At 42.1% G+C, this 17,471-nt stretch overlaps 1 protein-coding gene and 1 non-coding gene across 3 annotated transcripts; both read left to right on the top strand.

Annotated features, from left to right (window-relative positions):
• Positions 1-720: 720 nt before the first annotated feature.
• On the top strand, positions 721-16,842 carry TMEM170A (transmembrane protein 170A). 2 transcript variants are annotated; one of them, XM_032486771.1, is made up of 3 exons: positions 721-1,119; positions 11,744-11,845; positions 14,460-16,842. In XM_032486771.1, the coding sequence occupies exons 1-3, from the start codon at positions 987-989 to the stop codon at positions 14,588-14,590; spliced, it is 366 nt and encodes a 121-aa protein (XP_032342662.1). In that variant the 5' UTR covers positions 721-986; the 3' UTR covers positions 14,591-16,842. The 2 variants fall into 2 exon arrangements, with proteins under 2 accessions (XP_032342662.1, XP_032342661.1); XM_032486770.1 differs by having other exon boundaries at positions 722-1,119; positions 11,744-11,914.
• LOC116666138 lies at positions 13,084-13,211 on the top strand. Its single transcript, XR_004322986.1, has one exon. It is a non-coding gene; the product is annotated as a small nucleolar RNA SNORA27 (small nucleolar RNA).
• Positions 16,843-17,471: the final 629 nt, after the last annotated feature.

Below are 17,471 nucleotides of genomic sequence, written 5' to 3'. Positions count from 1 at the left end.
TGTTACAAAATGATCACCACCGCCCTGGCATTTGGCTGCAAACATCTCAAGGATCAGAAGGATGAAAGGTATGGTGGGCAGTTGGCTGGGGCATATTTCATGACTTTTTAAAATACTATTTTTGTTTTAGAAAAGTTTCTTGGTTGATGTAAAATCCCAGTTGTGGTGTTAGAGAACTGGCATTAGAAAGTTTCCAAGACAAAGGGTTTTTAGAGGGAACTCGAATAAACAATCTTGCTAATGTTCTTGAATTAAAAGGAAAATAATACATATTTTGTACACAATGCTTCTTACTTTTTTATTGAAATATAGTTAATATACAATATTATGTCAGTATCAGGTGTAGTACATAGTGATTTGACATTTGCATACATTATGAAATGATCACCGTAAGTCTAGTAACCATCTGTTTCCAGTCATTACAATATTATTGACTATATTCCTTACGTTGTATACAATAGCTTTTTAAAGCGAAGTTTTCCCCCAAAATCATTTTCCTTCCAAATACTGAAAGTATTGCTGCATTGTCTTCCAGCCTTCTCGCACCTGGGTGCTGAAACATCTGATTCTTATTGCCAGATGCCTGTGTATGTATGTATTTATTGATCTCCCTATCCCCTCCCCTCTCTTCCCATACTTTCCTATAGGTGGCGCTGCCGAGGAGGGCACAGAAGAGCACGCACCACTGGAGCACTAACGACTTCCCCAGTAGGGGGCTACGCCCGTAGGTGCTGGGTCTCGGAGAGCCGTACGCAACGTCAGGGGCGGGGACAACTCTCGCCCCGCCCCTTCCATCTGCGGCGCCCTGTGATTGGAGGGAGGAACCAATACTTGGCAGCGCCGTTGGGGTGCGAGGAAGAGGGCCCCGGCCGAAGGTGACGCTGAGGCGGCGGAGGTGCGGAGAGCGGAGCCGGCCGTGAGTGAGAGCAAGCCACGGCAGCACTTCGGGCGCTCTCCTCCATCTCTCTGTGGTGAATGGCGGCGGGATGGAGCACGAAGGGAGCGGCGGCAGCGGGGGGTCGGCCGGGCTCCTGCAGCAGATCCTCAGCCTGAAGCTCGTGCCGCGGGTGGGCAACGGGACCCTGTGCCCAAACTCCACTTCTCTCTGCTCCTTCCCAGGTACCGGCCCCGCCCCGCGCCTGCGCACTGCACGCCCCGCCGCGGCCGCTCGGTACCCCTTCCGCCGGGGGAAGGCGGGGTCCTCGCTGCCCCTCCCGCGGGGTCTGTTTTCCTCCTGGGAAGAGGTTCCCGCTCCCTCGGCCGAGAATTGGGGCCTTAGCGCCACTCTACTTCGCTTCCTCGCCAGCCCCTCGGGACCGGCTACCCCAAGCCCCGCCAGGTCGTCGGGAGCGGCCGCGGGTGGACCCGTCAGTGAAGGGAGCTCGGCCGCCGCCCAAAGTGATCTTGCCCTTGGGAATTTCCAAACGCTCCAGGTTCAGACAGGAACTCGGCAGAGCCCTGTAGGCGTCTTGTTGGGGGCACAGGAGGCGGTCATCCCCGCATTGTTAGGGGCGCTAGGTGCGCCTGGCCCCTTTCGTCCGCGCCGGCCTCTGGGCTTTGGCATCTCGGACGCTGCATAGCCCAGACTGCGGAGCTGTCAGTCAGGGCTCACACTTCTTTTGTTTCTCGTCTAATCCAGCCCCTCTGCGCGGGGAGGTTGTCTGCGGATCCCTCCCACCGACGTCCAAATGCACCCCCTCCACCAGCTGCTCTTTCTAGGAATCACTTTCTGAGACCTGTTGCCGACTCTCCCACTCATGCATTCTAGATCTTTGACACAGTTTCTTTGTAACTCTTACACCCACTGGAGAACCTTCTGCTGAGCCTGATAGGAGGATTTTTCACAGTTACGATACGAGATAGAAAACTGTCGTGCTCAGAAAGCTGAGAGGAGGAGAAATTACTTGGGAATGCTAATAATAAAACTCTTGGGGAGGGGGGCACGGTTATGTATTGGACCTTTAAAGGCAAGAAGACTGAGGACTGGTAATTGAAGGGTGAGGTTGGGCTCTCTAGCAAAGCTGACTGATGTCTTGAGTTAGTAAACGATCCGAGAACAAGCATGAGACTTGCAAAGGAAGGAGGGTTGGATTACTGACTGCAGTTATAAACAAGGCACCTGTGATTTCTCATCCACTGGGCAGCGACTGCCAGGCGCCATTAATCGGACACCAGGGACTTGGCTGTATATTACCTGCCTAGTGTTTTCCCAAACAGGTTTGTGAAATAGTTAATAAAATAATATCCATGTTGGGTCAGATACAGATGTTAGCTTGAAATCATGCCTAAAATGATAATCTGGCAAAAGGTATCAAAAGGTACTAAGATCACATTTGACAATGACAACAAAAATATATGGTATTTTGGAGACACCGTCCAAAAATGCATTCTGGAGGCACTTCTGGACCAGATTGGTCTATTTTTGTTCATTTCCTTATTTTTCTCATAACTCCATTTGGAAAGCCTACTGAAAATTGAAATGATAGTATAACAAATACTTATATACCCCTACATTCATTATTAATATTTTGATTCTTTTGCTTTCTCCCTAAATATATATGCATACACATAACATTTTTACCTTCTGCGGAGCCTTTGGAAAGGAAGTTACAGAAGTGATGGCACTTGACACCTAATGCTTCTGCATGTATCATTTAAAATGAGAACATTTTCTGCCACAGCCAGAAAAACGACATCACACCCAAGAAATTTGACATTGATAGAATATTATCTAATATATAGGCATTATTTAAATTTGCCCGGTTGTTCGAATAACGCCATTTATAGCTTTTTCCCCTTTAAAAATTTTTTTAAAATTCCCGGATCTAACCAGAGATCACATGTTGCGTTTAGTTGTCATGTCTCTTTAGTCTTGCTAGTTCCTTTAGTCTAGAACAGTTCCTGCATCTTTGCTTCAGTTTCTTGAGACTGTCATCTTTGAAATCCAGGCTAATCGTTTCATAGAATGTTCCACAATGGAAGTTATCTGATTGTCTCCTCATGATTAGATTCAGGTTAAATATCTTTGTTCAGAATGCTACCCACATAGGTGACGTCCACTTCCCAGTGCATCACATCAGGAGACATTTGATGTCAGTTTGTCCCTTTATTGATAATGCAAGGTTTAATCATTTGCTGAAGATGATGTTTTATCAGATCTCTCCACTGTAAGGGTATTTTAATTCTTTTGTAGTAAGTCCTATGTGAGGTGATAACTTTGAAACTGTGAATATTCTGTTCAGTCTGTCTGGCTTTTAGTTGCCTTTTCTTCAAGAAAAGACTGAGATAAGTGGATTTGGAATGAGGTAGAGAATCTGTAGCTGAGAATTGTTTTGCTTTCAGAAATTGTTCTGAAATATTAAACTGTAGTAGGTACTTGAGTTTATGAGTACTTCTTTGGATATATAACTTGGCGGTGGTGATCACCAGGGATCATTCATTTAGCAGGTATACATTTGGTCAAGTGTAGGCTCTGGGCTGGGGGTATAACATGCGTGAGATACAGCCCTTGACCTCAGGTTGATCACAATGTGATGGATAAACAGGTAACCTCCCTACTGTGTTTCTTTTTTTAGCTGGAATGATGGATACAATAGGTACATGAAGTTTGATCCTCTTTGAGGCACCAAAGCCTGCTGACAGTGAATTTCATTCATTGACCTGATTCTGGAATCGTTTCTATTTTGGCCCCACAGAAAAGGTTACTTGCATATTATGCCAACTCACTAGGGCAAAATCATTGCTCTGAAATGTTTTATGGTTTATCACTGTCAGGAAGCTTTGAATTGATTTTTTTGCCCCTGCATTTGCAATTTAGCCATTTAGGTTTCTACCTAAGCCTCCTTATTCCAAGTTGTTCAAATTTCTTTTGTTGTTATTTTTAAAAAACTTGAATGCCAAGAAAGGCAGATCTTTTTTCTTGTATAAAGAATAACTTTAACTTTCCGAAGATATGAATTTCGTTATACCTTCAGTGTCAAAGCTTATCTCATGATAATTGAACTAAAACCGACTAACTTTTGTGCCATTGCTAGAATCAAGAATAGGTCACACTTGGAACAGTCATTTATTCATTCAGTCAACAAATATTTACTTACTGTCCATTGTGTGTCTGTTGTTTTCTAGGGACTAAGTAAACATGTGTTAGTAAACAAAACAAAAGAGCTTTCATTCTAAAGGAGAGCAAGAAAATAAAATTTAAATTATGGAAAGGTGGTGAGTGTAAGACTGGGATAGTAAGTGGCAGGTCTTGGGTGTCTAGGGGAGTGCTTGGATTTTTTTGGAGGGGGAGTACTGTTTTACTTAAGGTCACAAGGAATCCTGTGAGGGTGCCAGTAGAGCTGAAAGCTGAAGGAAATGAGGAACAAGCCACGCAGCTGTTGGAAGAAGAGCATTCTGGGTGAGGGGCAGCAGGTTCTGAGGCCCTGGGACAGGAGTTTGCTTAAGAAGCATAACGGAGGCCAGTGTGGTGGGTGGAACAGTGTGGTCAAGGTAGGGAGGAGGAAGTGATGTCAGAAACTGGAAAGCCACATGAAAGGGTTTTGAGCAGAGGAGGAATGATCTGACTTACTGTGGTTTTTTTTTTTTTTTTTGAAGTATACTATTTAATGATTTTTGTATACTTGTAGAGTTTGCAACCATCACAGAAAGCAACTTTAGAATATTTTCATCACCCCAACAAGAACCCTCATTCCCATTAGCACTGCCTTTTTGGCCCTGTGTGGAGAATAGATGGAAGGCCGGATCAGGATCTAGCCAGGCTAAGACCAGGAGACCACTGGGGTGAGGCAGGCCAGCGGGGTACACTCAGAAACCAGGGGTGAGCAAGCAGTTAGGCAGTGGCATCAGGAGGGAGGTGGCAGCCCACAGTTGGTGGTCCTGGTAGGCAAGTCGCCATTGTTAGGGTGGAGAGGAAAGTATCTAGGGAAAACTCAGTTTTCTTTTACTCTCACAGTGCTACCACATTCACAACATGCCTCACGCCACATGTGTGCACTTTCCATGCATCAAGCAATTAGACATCAGTACAATTCAACTCAGTTCTGACTCTGTCTACCTGGAGTTAAGTTCAGATCCCACCGATTAAAGGCTCAGTTCCACAAGCTTGCCCCAACCCCCCACTTCAGATGCCAATCAAAAGTCCAGGTTGTCACATGTGCTTCTGACCAGCTGAGGTTCCCATGACCTCTTTTTAGGTTCAGTCAATTTGCCAGAGCAGCCCACAGAACTCGGGAAAACAGTTTACTTACTAGGTTACTGGGATATTGCCAAAGACATTAAAGGACAGAAATGAACGCCAGATAAAGAGACACATAGGGTGAGGACTGGAAGGGTCCCTGAGCACAGGAGCTTCTGTCCCTTTGGAATTGGAATCCCAGCACATAGATGTGTTCACCAACTCTAGCAGCTCTCTGAACTCTGTACTTTGGCAATCTTTATGGAGGCTTTGTCACCTAGGCATGATCCATCATTAACTTCCTTCTAGCCTTTCTCCTCCTCCAGAGAATGGAGGCTGGGGCTGAAAGTTCCAACCTTATAATCATGGCTTGATCTTTCTGGTGACCAGCCCCCATCCAAGAGCCCACCAACAGTTGCCTCATGAGAACAAAAGGCACTCCTGGAAATTCCAAGTGATTTAGAAGCTCTGTGTCAGGAACCAGGGTCAAACAAAAGATTTTCCTAGCAGCATTATTCACAAGGGTTTTAGAAGCCCTGTGTCAGGATCCAGGGGAGGAGACCAGTATATATGTATTTGTTAGGGAACAGACCGATCCCCTGGCAGGTAGGTGGGGTTGGGGTCTCACAGTGGGCAGTTACCATCCAGGCAGTCCAGCATCTCCAGAATTGCAGGACTGGGTAGGACTACAGTTCCCAAGAGGAGTGATGTGGTCTGCTTAGAACCCTGGTTTCAGAGGAATTGGCTAGTTATTTGACCTGGACCATAAGGCGGAGTGGGGCCAGCTAAATGGATAGCTGAGCACCAAGCCTCACGCTGCCCACTTGGTTTAGGCTTCTTCCATTTCTGCTAATTAATTGGGGCCAGGTTGGTCTTGAGGCCTTGCTTGGAAACTAGGTGATTTAGCCTTCAGGACCGAGGGCCAAGGAGCCGGCCGTTACAAGCCCCTTTTGTTAGCACAATACTCACCTAGGATTCTGCAATCTGTGTGACTTGTCTCTTTAGCTGAAGTGTTTGTCTGAAAAATAGATTTTTTAAAAAATTTCTTTCCCTTAATGTAGGCACTGGAGATTGAACCCAGGACCTTGTGCATGACAAGCATGTGCTTTACCCCTGAGCTGTACCTCCCACCCCCTGAAACATAGATTCTTAAACATACAAATGCCCTGTGAGCAGGGCTCTTTTTTGTTGATCTTTGTTTTTGTTTTTCAGTGACGTGCCTGGCATATGGAATGGGCTCAAAAGTATTTATTGAATGCATGAATTCAGTTCTGTATTAGTTTGCTACCACTACTGAAACAACTTACCATGAATTTAGTGGCTTAAAAAAACATATATTTATCATCCTGCAGTTCTGGAGGTCAGAAGTCCAAAATGCATCAGCAGAGCTGCCTTCCTTCTGAAGGAGAATTGGTTTTGTTTTTTTCCAGCTTCTAGAGGTCACCTACATTCTTTGGCATATAGCCCCTTCCTCCATCTTTAAAGCAGAGTATCTTCAAATCTCTCTGACTCTGACCCTCTTGCCTCCATCTTACAAGGACCCTTCTGATTCCATTAGGCCCACCTATAAAATCCAGGATAACCACCCCCATCCCAAGCTCCTTAATCTGATCACGCCCTTGTAAGGTCACATGATCACGGGTTCCAGGGATGAGGATGTGGCACTGCCACCAGTGCTTAACCTGATTTCCCCTTATAATCTTTTATTACGTATTAGTTATCTGATTTATTCTTCAACTTGGGGAAATGATGTGACTTTAGCTGCCAAAGTAAGCAAAGCTGAAGATAATGCACTTGATTTGAAACAGGAGATAAGAAAATACTGCACAATATGTAGACAGAGATTTCTGACAATATGTTGAGCCAGGGAAATGAAAAGTAGTATATGATGATCAATAAATAGCTATTAAATAGATGGCAAATTTAGGTGCAGTAGATTAAAGGGAAATCGCTTAGTTTTGTAAGAGTGTTTTATTGATTGAGGTTTGCCTTAGCTGTTAGAGCCCTGTAATAATTCCATCCATCTGAAAAGTGTTTTATAAATTGTACTACTCATCTAATCTAATAAAGCCTTTTTTCTTTCTTAGAGTAACTTAAGTGACGCTAGATAAAATATGTAGGCACTGAGGTAGCTAATGGATGTAGCTCATCATTGTAGGAAGGTGCAGCCTGCTTCTCTTTCTCGGGGAGGAGCTGACCTGCTCTGCCAGGTCTTGTTTGCAAGCAGGCCTTCCAGCTTTCAGAAAAGCTGGGTTGGCAGCCTAGCAGGCCTCCTTGGGCAGGTGCTCCAGGAAATGGGAACAGGTGAGTGTTAGTGATTGCTAGGGCTTCTAGAACAAAATACCACAGACTGAGTGGCTTAAATAACAGAAATTATTTTCTCACAGTTGTGAAGACTGGAAGTCCAAGATTAGGGTGCCAACATGGACATGAAGTGGCGAGGGTCCTCTTGGGCCACATTCTCAATATTTCCTCACATGACGGGAAAGAAAGAAAGAGAATGAGAAACAGAGAAAGAGATCTGTCTTCCTCTTCTTATAAGACCACAGCATTGTTGGGTTAAGGCTTTAGCACATGAATTTTGGTGGAACCCAATTCAGTCCATAGCAGTTGGGTAGCATACCCGAGTGTCCAGGCCCCTGGATTACTGGCCCCTAGGATCTGTTTCATCCCTATAGAAGTTACCAACTTAGAGTGTGTGTGTGTGTGTGTGTGTGTGTGTGTGTGTGCGCGCGCGCGCGCGTGCATGTGTGTGGTAGTCAGGGCCTCACCTCCCAGTGCACTGCCCCAGTGGTTCTGTGGCAGCCAGTAAGGAGCCATGCGTCAGCAGTGCCTTGAGTTTTGGGGGACAACAGAGCTTATCTCTGCACCTTGGGGAGCTCCAGCAGAAGCCCTGTGATAGCACAGCCGGGACGGCAACTGCTCTGACCTCTTGGAGGCTGGGTTGTATCCTGTTTGCCCCCACCCCGGAAGTGGCATTCCTGGTGCCCTTGTAGAACTTTGTGCACATTGGGTGGTGTAGTGGAGGTCAGAGTCTTTTGAGTGATTTGGGGAGGAGCTGGTGAGGACTGAGGAGCTGAAGATGGGGTAACTGCTCTAGCAGGGCACTGCATGTCCTGTGGCTTGGGGACAAGCTGGCAGTGGGTGGTGTAGATGGGGTGGGGGGGGGCTTAGAAGGGGGAGGCCAGGATGCAACAGCAGCTGCCTAGGCAGGAGGGATTTGTTGGCGCCCAAGCTCTGGCGGGTGCACATTTATCTGGACACCAGACACTGAAGCCTCTAGAGCTTCTGCCAAGGAGAGAGGGCAAGTCTCCCGGGTGGTGTGGGCAAGAAGAGCTCGTACCTGAGGTGGGAAAGAAAGGAGGCTGCAGCTGTACGTAGTATAGGTTTGTTCCCGATGAGGATGGGGACTCAGACATGGAGGATGGAGAATCCTGCCTACAATTACTGATCCACACCTTTGACTGGGAAGGTTTTTTGTTTGTTTGGTGGAGTAGTTAGTATACATACTTATATATTTTTTATATATTATACATGTATGTTATACACATTTAATTTTTCAGCTTGGGACATTACTGTTTAATCACTTTATGCTCCACATCATGTGATTTAGACTTGGTTTAACAATTTGCCAAGCACCAACAAAATAGACCAGTTTCAACAGTATTAAAAAATTATTCTGAAGATATATTTTGTTCAGCAGAAAGAAAAAAACCTCACAAGACATCTGAAACCTTTTGTAGCTATCTGATAGTTGGTCACCAGAACAAAAGTGCCAAACACCTTGTCATTTGTTATTTTTAAAAAGCACTGAGCCCTAGATGGGGAGCCCCTGATGCTTTAATTCAGAGCCTTTCACCCAAAACAAGAGCTATGCGTCCTAATTTAGATGTATATAGAATATGGTATAAATTGAAGCTTTATTGGACTTAATATGTGCAAAGAATTGACGCAGTCATCGGTGACGATGCTAAGGGTGGCTTGGGGGGATATGGCCCCACATCTAGTCAACCCGTAGCTCCCTCTCCCCACCCCCAACATGAATAAGAGATTGATCGGGCAAAAACCATATACAGCAGTACAACTAAAATACAATTTCAAGAAAAGCCCCTGTGCCTCCCCCTTCGCCCTCCCTGCTCTCCCCACGTCCACTGATTCTCCTCACTGCTCTCTTTAATCATTCATCCCAATCTGACCAACCATCCTGAACAGTTCTTTAAAAAAAAAAAAGCTGTTTGTTTTATCAAAGTGAATTGTTATTAACCCTCCCCCAACCTGTTCTCTTCCCTAGAAATAAGTTTTCTGAATGTTAATGTACACAAAGAAGAGGCACAGGGGATGAGGGCATGGCTTCCAGCGTGAGTCAGCCCTGGGCTCTGCCTCGTGCTGGCAGTAGGGGCTCCAGCAAGTTTCCTCACCTCCTTCTGCCTCTGTTTCCGCATCCAAGAGCTGTAGATGGTAATATGTGCTTCATAGAGCTATTCAGAGGGTTGCATGTGTTAATGTTTGTCAAGCACTTAAAACAGTGCCTGTGCATGTTGTAAATATTTATTGAATAAGCATAAGTCCAGACTTTGAGTACTCAGAACTATTTACACACACATTGGTTTCTCGTGTTTGTGTTTTGTTTTTACAAAAATGGGGTCTTAGTCTACATATTATTCTGAAACTCGCATTTTCCTTACTTCCCAGTGCGGCTTGGGCGTCTTACCCCAACAGTATTTAAAGAGCTATCTCATATGGTTATCGATTGTGAATGTGCATTCTGTGGCTGCACCAAAACGTGTTTCACAAGTCTTGCATCAGTTAGACATGCAGTTGGCATCTAGTTTTTGCCAGTACAGACAGAGCTGGCGGGAACATCGTGACCTGTCCTTGCCCTCATGTATATTCCTGTAGGATGCATTCCTGGAAGTAAAAGCAGTGTGGCCGAGGGTGTGCACACTTGACTTTTTTTTTTTTTTTTTTGATACACACTTGCATTTTACCCTCCAGAAAGGGTTTCTAGTTTGTATTCCTACTGGCGATCCAAGGTGCCACCTGGGAAGTAGCATCCTAACAACCCTTTCCTGTTCAAAACCATTGATGGTCCTTCTAGGGCTTTCATGTTGAAGTGCTTGGTCTGGCCTTCAGAGCCCACCATTATGTGACCCTGTCCACCTTTGCAACTTTAACTGCTGTTACTCTGATAAACTTTCTGCTTCAGTCAGGTCAGCGTTTTTTAATCAGGGCAGTTTTGCCGACAGGGGACATTTGACAATGTCGAGATATTTCTGGTTTTCACAACCAGGGAGAGAGTGCTACTAGCCCTAATGGGTAGAGGCCAGGGTGCTCCTCAGCATCCTCCAGTGGACAGCCCCCCACAACAGAGTTACATGGTCCAGATGTCAATAGTGCTGTGGTTGAGAAACCCCAGTTAAGCTGCTGACTGATCTCTAAAATTGCCTGTTACGTACCTGCTTCTAGCGCAGGAGTGGACAACAGATTTTATCTAACGTGACACCATTATATCCGTATGTGGGGAAAGAGCTCTCGAGAATTCTGAAGCTGTGCCTAGGCTCACTGGGGGAAAATGCTGCGTCTGCCATTTGTTAAATTGTAAAGTCACGAGGGCAGGATGGTATCTCCTCCTTTTTTGTATCTTCCAAGATGTCTCATGCATAGTTTTGTATACATGGTTGTTGAACAAATATTTTAATGTTGCCTGAATTACTGTCATCTTAAGCGTGAATAGACAGGGAGGGTACAGCTCAGGGGTAAAGTGCATGCTTAGCATGCATGAGGTCCTGAGTTCAATCCCCAGTACCTCCATTTAAATAAATAAGTAAGTAAATAAATAAATGTTTAAAACAGTGATTAGAGGTTCTCTGTAGGAACCAGCTCCTCTTCTAACCTGCCCCCTAACTTGCCATTTGTCTTTAAGCCAAACATATAATCTAGTATTTATTTCATGTCTTAAAGAGCTTTGATAACCTAAAAAGAGGCGATGGCTTGATATTTACTGCATTGTCTTGTAAATGATCGTTGAAGGAATGTGATTATGTGTAGAGCTTTTCCATTTTAGATGACTGGATAATCAGGAAGTCAGCAGGTGTTGACTGCATAGCACCCTGTCAGTGGTACTTAAGCTTGTCCTTCTTATAGGAGGGAAATTATTTAGGTCAATTTTCAAACCTGGGTGAACCTTTTCTTCCTTGTTTGGGTAGCTTGTCAGGGGTTGGCCAACTTTCTCTGTAAAGGGCCACGTAGTAAATATTTAAGGCTTTGCAGGCCATGTGATCTCTGTCGCTGTGTTAGCTATGCTCTTGTAGCTTGAAAGCAGCCATAGACAAGACTTCAATGAATGGGTGTGGCTGTGTTCCAGAAAGACTTTATCTATAAAAACAGGTGCTGGCCATAGTTTACTGATCACCCTAAAACCACCAGTGTTTGGGTATTTGACGGATGAATGTCCATTGCAATTGACTGGCTTTAAAAATGAAGTAACTGGGTATCGTGACCACCCCTCTGTAATGACTGCACTGGGAAAGGCAGTGATGTATGACCTTTCTTTGCTTCCCCTTGTAGAGATGTGGTATGGTGTGTTCCTGTGGGCACTGGTGTCCTCTCTCTTCTTTCATGTCCCTGCTGGACTGCTGGCCCTCTTCACCCTCAGACGTCACAAATATGGTAGGTTCATGTCTGTAAGCATCCTGTTGATGGGCATCGTGGGACCAATTACTGCTGGAATCTTGACAAGTATGTTAGACATTCAAATTCAGTCAAAACGTTTTATATGACTAGTCAGTTAATTTTAGGAACTGTTTTAGAAACATGTCTGAGTGGGATAGAGAAGAAAGAGTGATCTTTAACCACAGGTCCTGTTTTTTTATGTTTTTTTTTTTTCTCACCCCCAGTCCCCCATTATTTGGCTCACATCTTTGACTTTCTGAGTCAGATTTTTGTCTCGCTGGCTTCAGGGAAACCATGTCAAGCTTTGTGCGATACCTCTTGTGAGATGGGTCATTAGCAAGAGAAAGATACTTGTCTTTTTGGAGGCTACTGCTCCTTTCTCTCTAGCTGTCACTTCACTGGTTGGTGGCATCACAAGATGGTTGATGAATTGCTTCCACTCATTCAGGTGCCATCATTTTAAGGATGGAAAAATAATTCTAATGACAGGAATTTTAGTTTAGAAAAATTCCTGTGTTTTTTTGTTTGTTTGGTTTTTGGTTTTTTGCCTTTCAGGACTTTCTGAATATGAATTAGTAACATTTATATTAAAAATTATTTTTACCTGTTGGGTGTTTTTTGGGCAGAGGTCAGGGTTTTTGCTCATGTCGCAGGGGTGAGAATAAGCATAAATCATTTTTAAGCTCATAAGGAAATATAAGTAACATGTATCTTTTACACAAATTAAAAATTATAAAGCAAAAATAAAAAATCCTCCATTACTGCATCCCTCAGTGGTAATCACTGTTTGCATTTTGGTATATGCTTTGAGACCTTTTTCTAGGTATATGTATAAACATGAATTTTTTGGCTGTGAATTTAAACCTTAAGCTCAAGCAGAAATCTCTGTGTGCCTGTTTGACTTGATGGGTTTTTTGGGGACAAGCTGGCCTAGTTTCTCTGTATTCTATAGATGATGAAACCTTTGTGATAACACGAGGAGGAAGCCAGTTTTTTCCTGTCTGCATTAAGGAGTTTCCATAACTGGCCTTATACAATATTTTTAACTGTTATCACCTACTGCTATCTTTAGAGACCCTCTGCTCCAGTTTCTTTACTGGATTACTGTCCCCTAGGATCTGTTTCAGATTTCTCATCAGTGAAATAGGGATGCTATGTGATGATTAACTGAAATAATGTGTGTATAAAATACTGAACAGAGTATCTAACACACAGTAATTGTGCAACAAATGTTATGTCCATTTCCTTCTTTAAGACTAGTACATTATGTCTTTATTGGTCATTCAAGTGGGGCAAAGAAAATATCCTTTTAAAACTCAAACATACTGGGTGTTTGTCTTGTAACCTATCAGAGGAAATAAACTAATAAACTTACTGAAAAGTCATAAAAAGAAGACTCTAGTGCATAGAATCTATTCCCTTCTCATTTTGCTGCTCCTTCTGGTTTGCCATTTCCTTTCTTCCCTTCATCATCCAGATCCTGCTTTGGGGCCCGGTTTAAGTTCTTTTAAGCTTCTTCCTCCCCAGCCCACTTTTTTTGGAGCGAATGGAACATGTGCCTTTCAGGTGTTAGTAGCACAGTGTGTACGCACAGCCACTGGAGGTGAGCATTTCAAAGTCACAGATGTTCCTGGCAGCAAGCACAAGTGTTGATTAATATTCTTTCTTCTTAAAATCTGTTCATATACCATCACATCACAGTTGTAAACTTGTGTAAAATACTACATATTGTCTTGCATTATTCAAAATCTGTTTCATGCTGTGCTTTCTGTCTTGTGTCCCCAGCTAGATTCTGTGACCATGGAGAATTCTGTTTGGAGCCTTTTTGGGCAGGGGACAGGGTCATCTGGGAGCTTTGGATTTGTTCTTTTCAAACTAATGAAATCTTAACTTTCTTGGTACAACACTGAGTCCCTGTGAGCAACTCAGGGTACCTGGTAGAGACAGATGTTCTGTTTGTTTTGTTTACTCAATTTCTAGGAAGTTACAGTGACTAACAAAGTAAAGACAATGGTATGAGGAATAGAAAGGAATCCCCAAGTATCCCTCCTGCCTCATCCTTTGAATGAACAGCAACTTGACAGGCTTAGGGCCGCCCTCTCTTCCTTTTCCCACCCCTCCTCCCTCCTCCATCTGCTTCTTGGAGGGAACTCCAAGTACAGGATGAGGTGGAGTGGGGAGTCCTTGTGGCTGCTCCTGAAATAGTTCTTGCTCAATCTCACACAAAAGATTCTTTTACTGCCTAGCATACGTTAGGTACCTATTAAATGCATGGCAAATAAGATATTTTTGAGTTTGTAATCAGGTCATGAGGAAATTGTAGTCTTTGTGATTTCAGTTATGACTTCCAAATGATTTTATTCCATAAATCTAGGAGACTCTGTTTGATGGAGTCACTTTTCAACATCTAAACACACTTGTCAGTGATTTGCCAACCATATAAGGCATACTTAAAATGTAGAGTAGTCAGCAAAAGGAATTTCTGTAATGTTTAAATTTTAATGTAAACAATTGAGAACATTTTACGTATAGTAGAATTTTAATGCTGTTTTCTCCTGTTTATGTTAACCCTGATTTTTTTTTTTTTTAACACTCATGGATTTCTGAACAGGTGGAGCAATTGCTGGAGTGTACCGAGCAGCAGGAAAGGAAATGATACCATTTGAGGCCCTCACCTTGGGCACTGGACAGACATTCTGTGTAGTGGTGGTCTCCTTCTTACGGATTTTAGCTACTCTATAGCATACACCCTTGTGCTGCGATGAAAAAACCTAAGTTTTATAGAATCCTCAAAAAGAATACACTGTGGAATGTAGTGTTTTCTTAGCTCTTCAAATGGAAGCAACGTGAATGAAAAGGTATATGAAGAACAACATCTCAGACCTTTCTTCAGTTTGAAGCTCCAGGCACTAAAGATCTTTTTGGACCCATTGTTCTCAACCAAAACAAATCAAGTTTCTTTTCTGTTCTTTCTTTCTTTCTTTTTTTTTTTTTTTTAACATATTTAATTCAGGCAGTTTTACAGGTGCACCTTTACCCAAGTCAGCAGTGCTTCTGGGTTGGCATCCTTTGCACTGAAATTTGTAATATTCTGTGAGAAAATGCAATGTTGCATATTTCAGAGAAGCTGTGGAACATACTGGTTTATTTCTGAGCAGAATAGACGGTACTAAAATCTTATTTGATCTAACCTCGATTAACATATGGCAAACTCTTCTCTTGCTCCAACTTCATGACAGTAAGTGCCAAGTAGGTTTTGGTTGAGTGTAATGTTGAGAACAAAATTGGTGAAATAAAACACACAAAAAATCTGTAACTCAAGTAGTGGCTTCAATTCCACTGTTTAAAGAAAAAGGAGGTAACTACTGAATGATGTGACATTTTAAGGATAACTATCTTGACCTCTGATTATGCAATAGATTTTAAGAGATATGAATTTGTTGTTTTGTATATTTTATCAAAATAAGCTAGCCAATTGAGAATTTTTTCCCCATAATTCTTGTACCACCTTTTCCTATAACTTTTATTCTATTAATTTTATTTAGTTTAATTGGAAACATACCCTATTAAATAGCTCAAGTTGAAAATTTTAAGCCAAATTAGTCAGGACACTCTTAACATTGAGGCACACACACAAAATGATACTTTAAACATTCTGTTACAGTTTTTCTTAGTGACTTTGGTTTATTTATGGCTCTTGAAAAATTGTAGAAGTGCAGCTTAAACAAGAGTTAGTGGTTATTGATTTCCTGGTCTTAGTGTGGTGACCTAGTGATGGGTTTTCAGTCTACCTTTACAGTGTTGGGTATCACTCCCAGGAAGTGCCTAAAGGTTAATTTTCATATATGCCTTCCACTGTGTGCTTTCCATTGTCCTTCAAGAGAATTTATATCCTTAAAGCAAATTAAATATCAGGGTTTTTTTTAAAACCCAATTTTAGCTATTTTAATTTTTCTTCTAATGCCTCACTCTCTTTTTCATTGAAAGGCCTGAGAACTGTGACCTTCAAAAGAAAAAATATTGTCTAATGCCTCACTCTCTTTTTCATTGAAAGGCCTGAGAACTGTGACCTTCAAAAGAAAAAATACTGTAAAAAATTAAGTCTCTAATTCAATCCTTACCACCTAAACTGTTTTGTATGGGATACAATCAGTGTTATTATCTGTTTTCAAAATAGTTTCTGGTATTTTGGTCTGACATTTTTAAAGGAAAGCCTTCATTGTGAGTGTAAGGCTTAACTCCCATGAGGTTGTGTGTACACGAATGTATCTATTCCATGTAAAGCAATATGCACTCTGGCTTCAGATTAAAAATAGCCAGGAGGACCAGTTTACCAGGGATAGTCAAAGAGAAAAATTACAAAGGATCACAAAAATTAACTGAACATTTTCTTCTAACTAATAGGTCATTAGTCCACGTATCAGAATACTGACATACACTCAGATTAGGTGGAAAACTTCTAAGAGTTGGAATGGAAGCAAACATCTTGACAAATTCCCCACCAAGGTTACTCTCCAATACTCAAATCTTTCTTTCAAGCAGGGTTTTAAGTCTTTAGTTAGACTCCATTTTTTAGTTCAGTGAGCTGTGATTTTGAAAAGTAGCCTTTCGGTGTAAGACATTTGTTATAGGAAATGATTTTAATCATTTCCATTGAAAGATGCTTCTTAGCATTGTCATCTAAAACATTCCTTTGGATAGAATTTCACAAATTGAACATGGAGCCACTGGGCAGTGGACTCCTCCCCCAAATACTAATTTTTGAACATACTGATCTATGATTTAAATGTTTGGTTATTTTTCTTTTAGAGCCAAGACACAAATATTACGCATTTTGAAAGGTATCTTTGTTTTCATCTGTTTCTTGTTTGCTATATGTTGATTATCTACTCTTTCTACAAATTTCAAATATAAAATGTATCTTCAAATTATTGAATGTTTCATCCATCCCAGTATGTGAACATTCTCCTGTGAATAAATGTATATAGACTTCATATAGCTTGAGCTTTGTTGCTTGAAATGTTTTTAGGGAGAAGCTATTTGAATGATAAGGAATGTCTATTCCCCCTTATTGGTTTTTTTTTTTAATTTCTCATTTAAAATGCACAATTATTTAGGGGTGGTTGCTCTGATGAAAAAATACTGACATTTGTGTTGAACATTTTATTTTACCATATATAGCTTTTCAGAATTTTTGCCTACTTTCATAGAGACATATGCAACCATCCCTCCCCCAGCTGTGCATCCAGTTTTCCTTTTTTTCTTAACGAGGAGAGGGAGGCAGCCCCAATCATAAAAGCTGATCTCTGCATTCTTTAATATGGGGTTTTAGAATGAAGGCATTTCTTGAAAACTTAAATCCATATAAATAAATGAGTACTGAATATTCCAAGATAAAGATGTCTCTTTGTGCTATTAACTCACTTTTTTTTAAAACAGCAAAACATTACTTAGGAAATGTCTAAACTGATGAGAAAAAGTTCATGCAAATGATTACCTTTAAGCCCTTTGTTATGTTAGTTCTAAAGTTTTTAAATTGTATGTTAGCTTTTGATTCCAATGCCCTTTCTGACTGCTCTGTTTTGAATTAAGTTCTTACTACACCTTCAGTGCATACCAGCCT

The sequence above is a fragment of the Camelus ferus genome, chromosome 9, assembly GCF_009834535.1.
Source record: "Camelus ferus isolate YT-003-E chromosome 9, BCGSAC_Cfer_1.0, whole genome shotgun sequence".
In the NCBI taxonomy this organism is placed as follows: domain Eukaryota; kingdom Metazoa; phylum Chordata; class Mammalia; order Artiodactyla; family Camelidae; genus Camelus; species Camelus ferus.
This window is presented reverse-complemented; position numbering and strand designations above follow the sequence as displayed.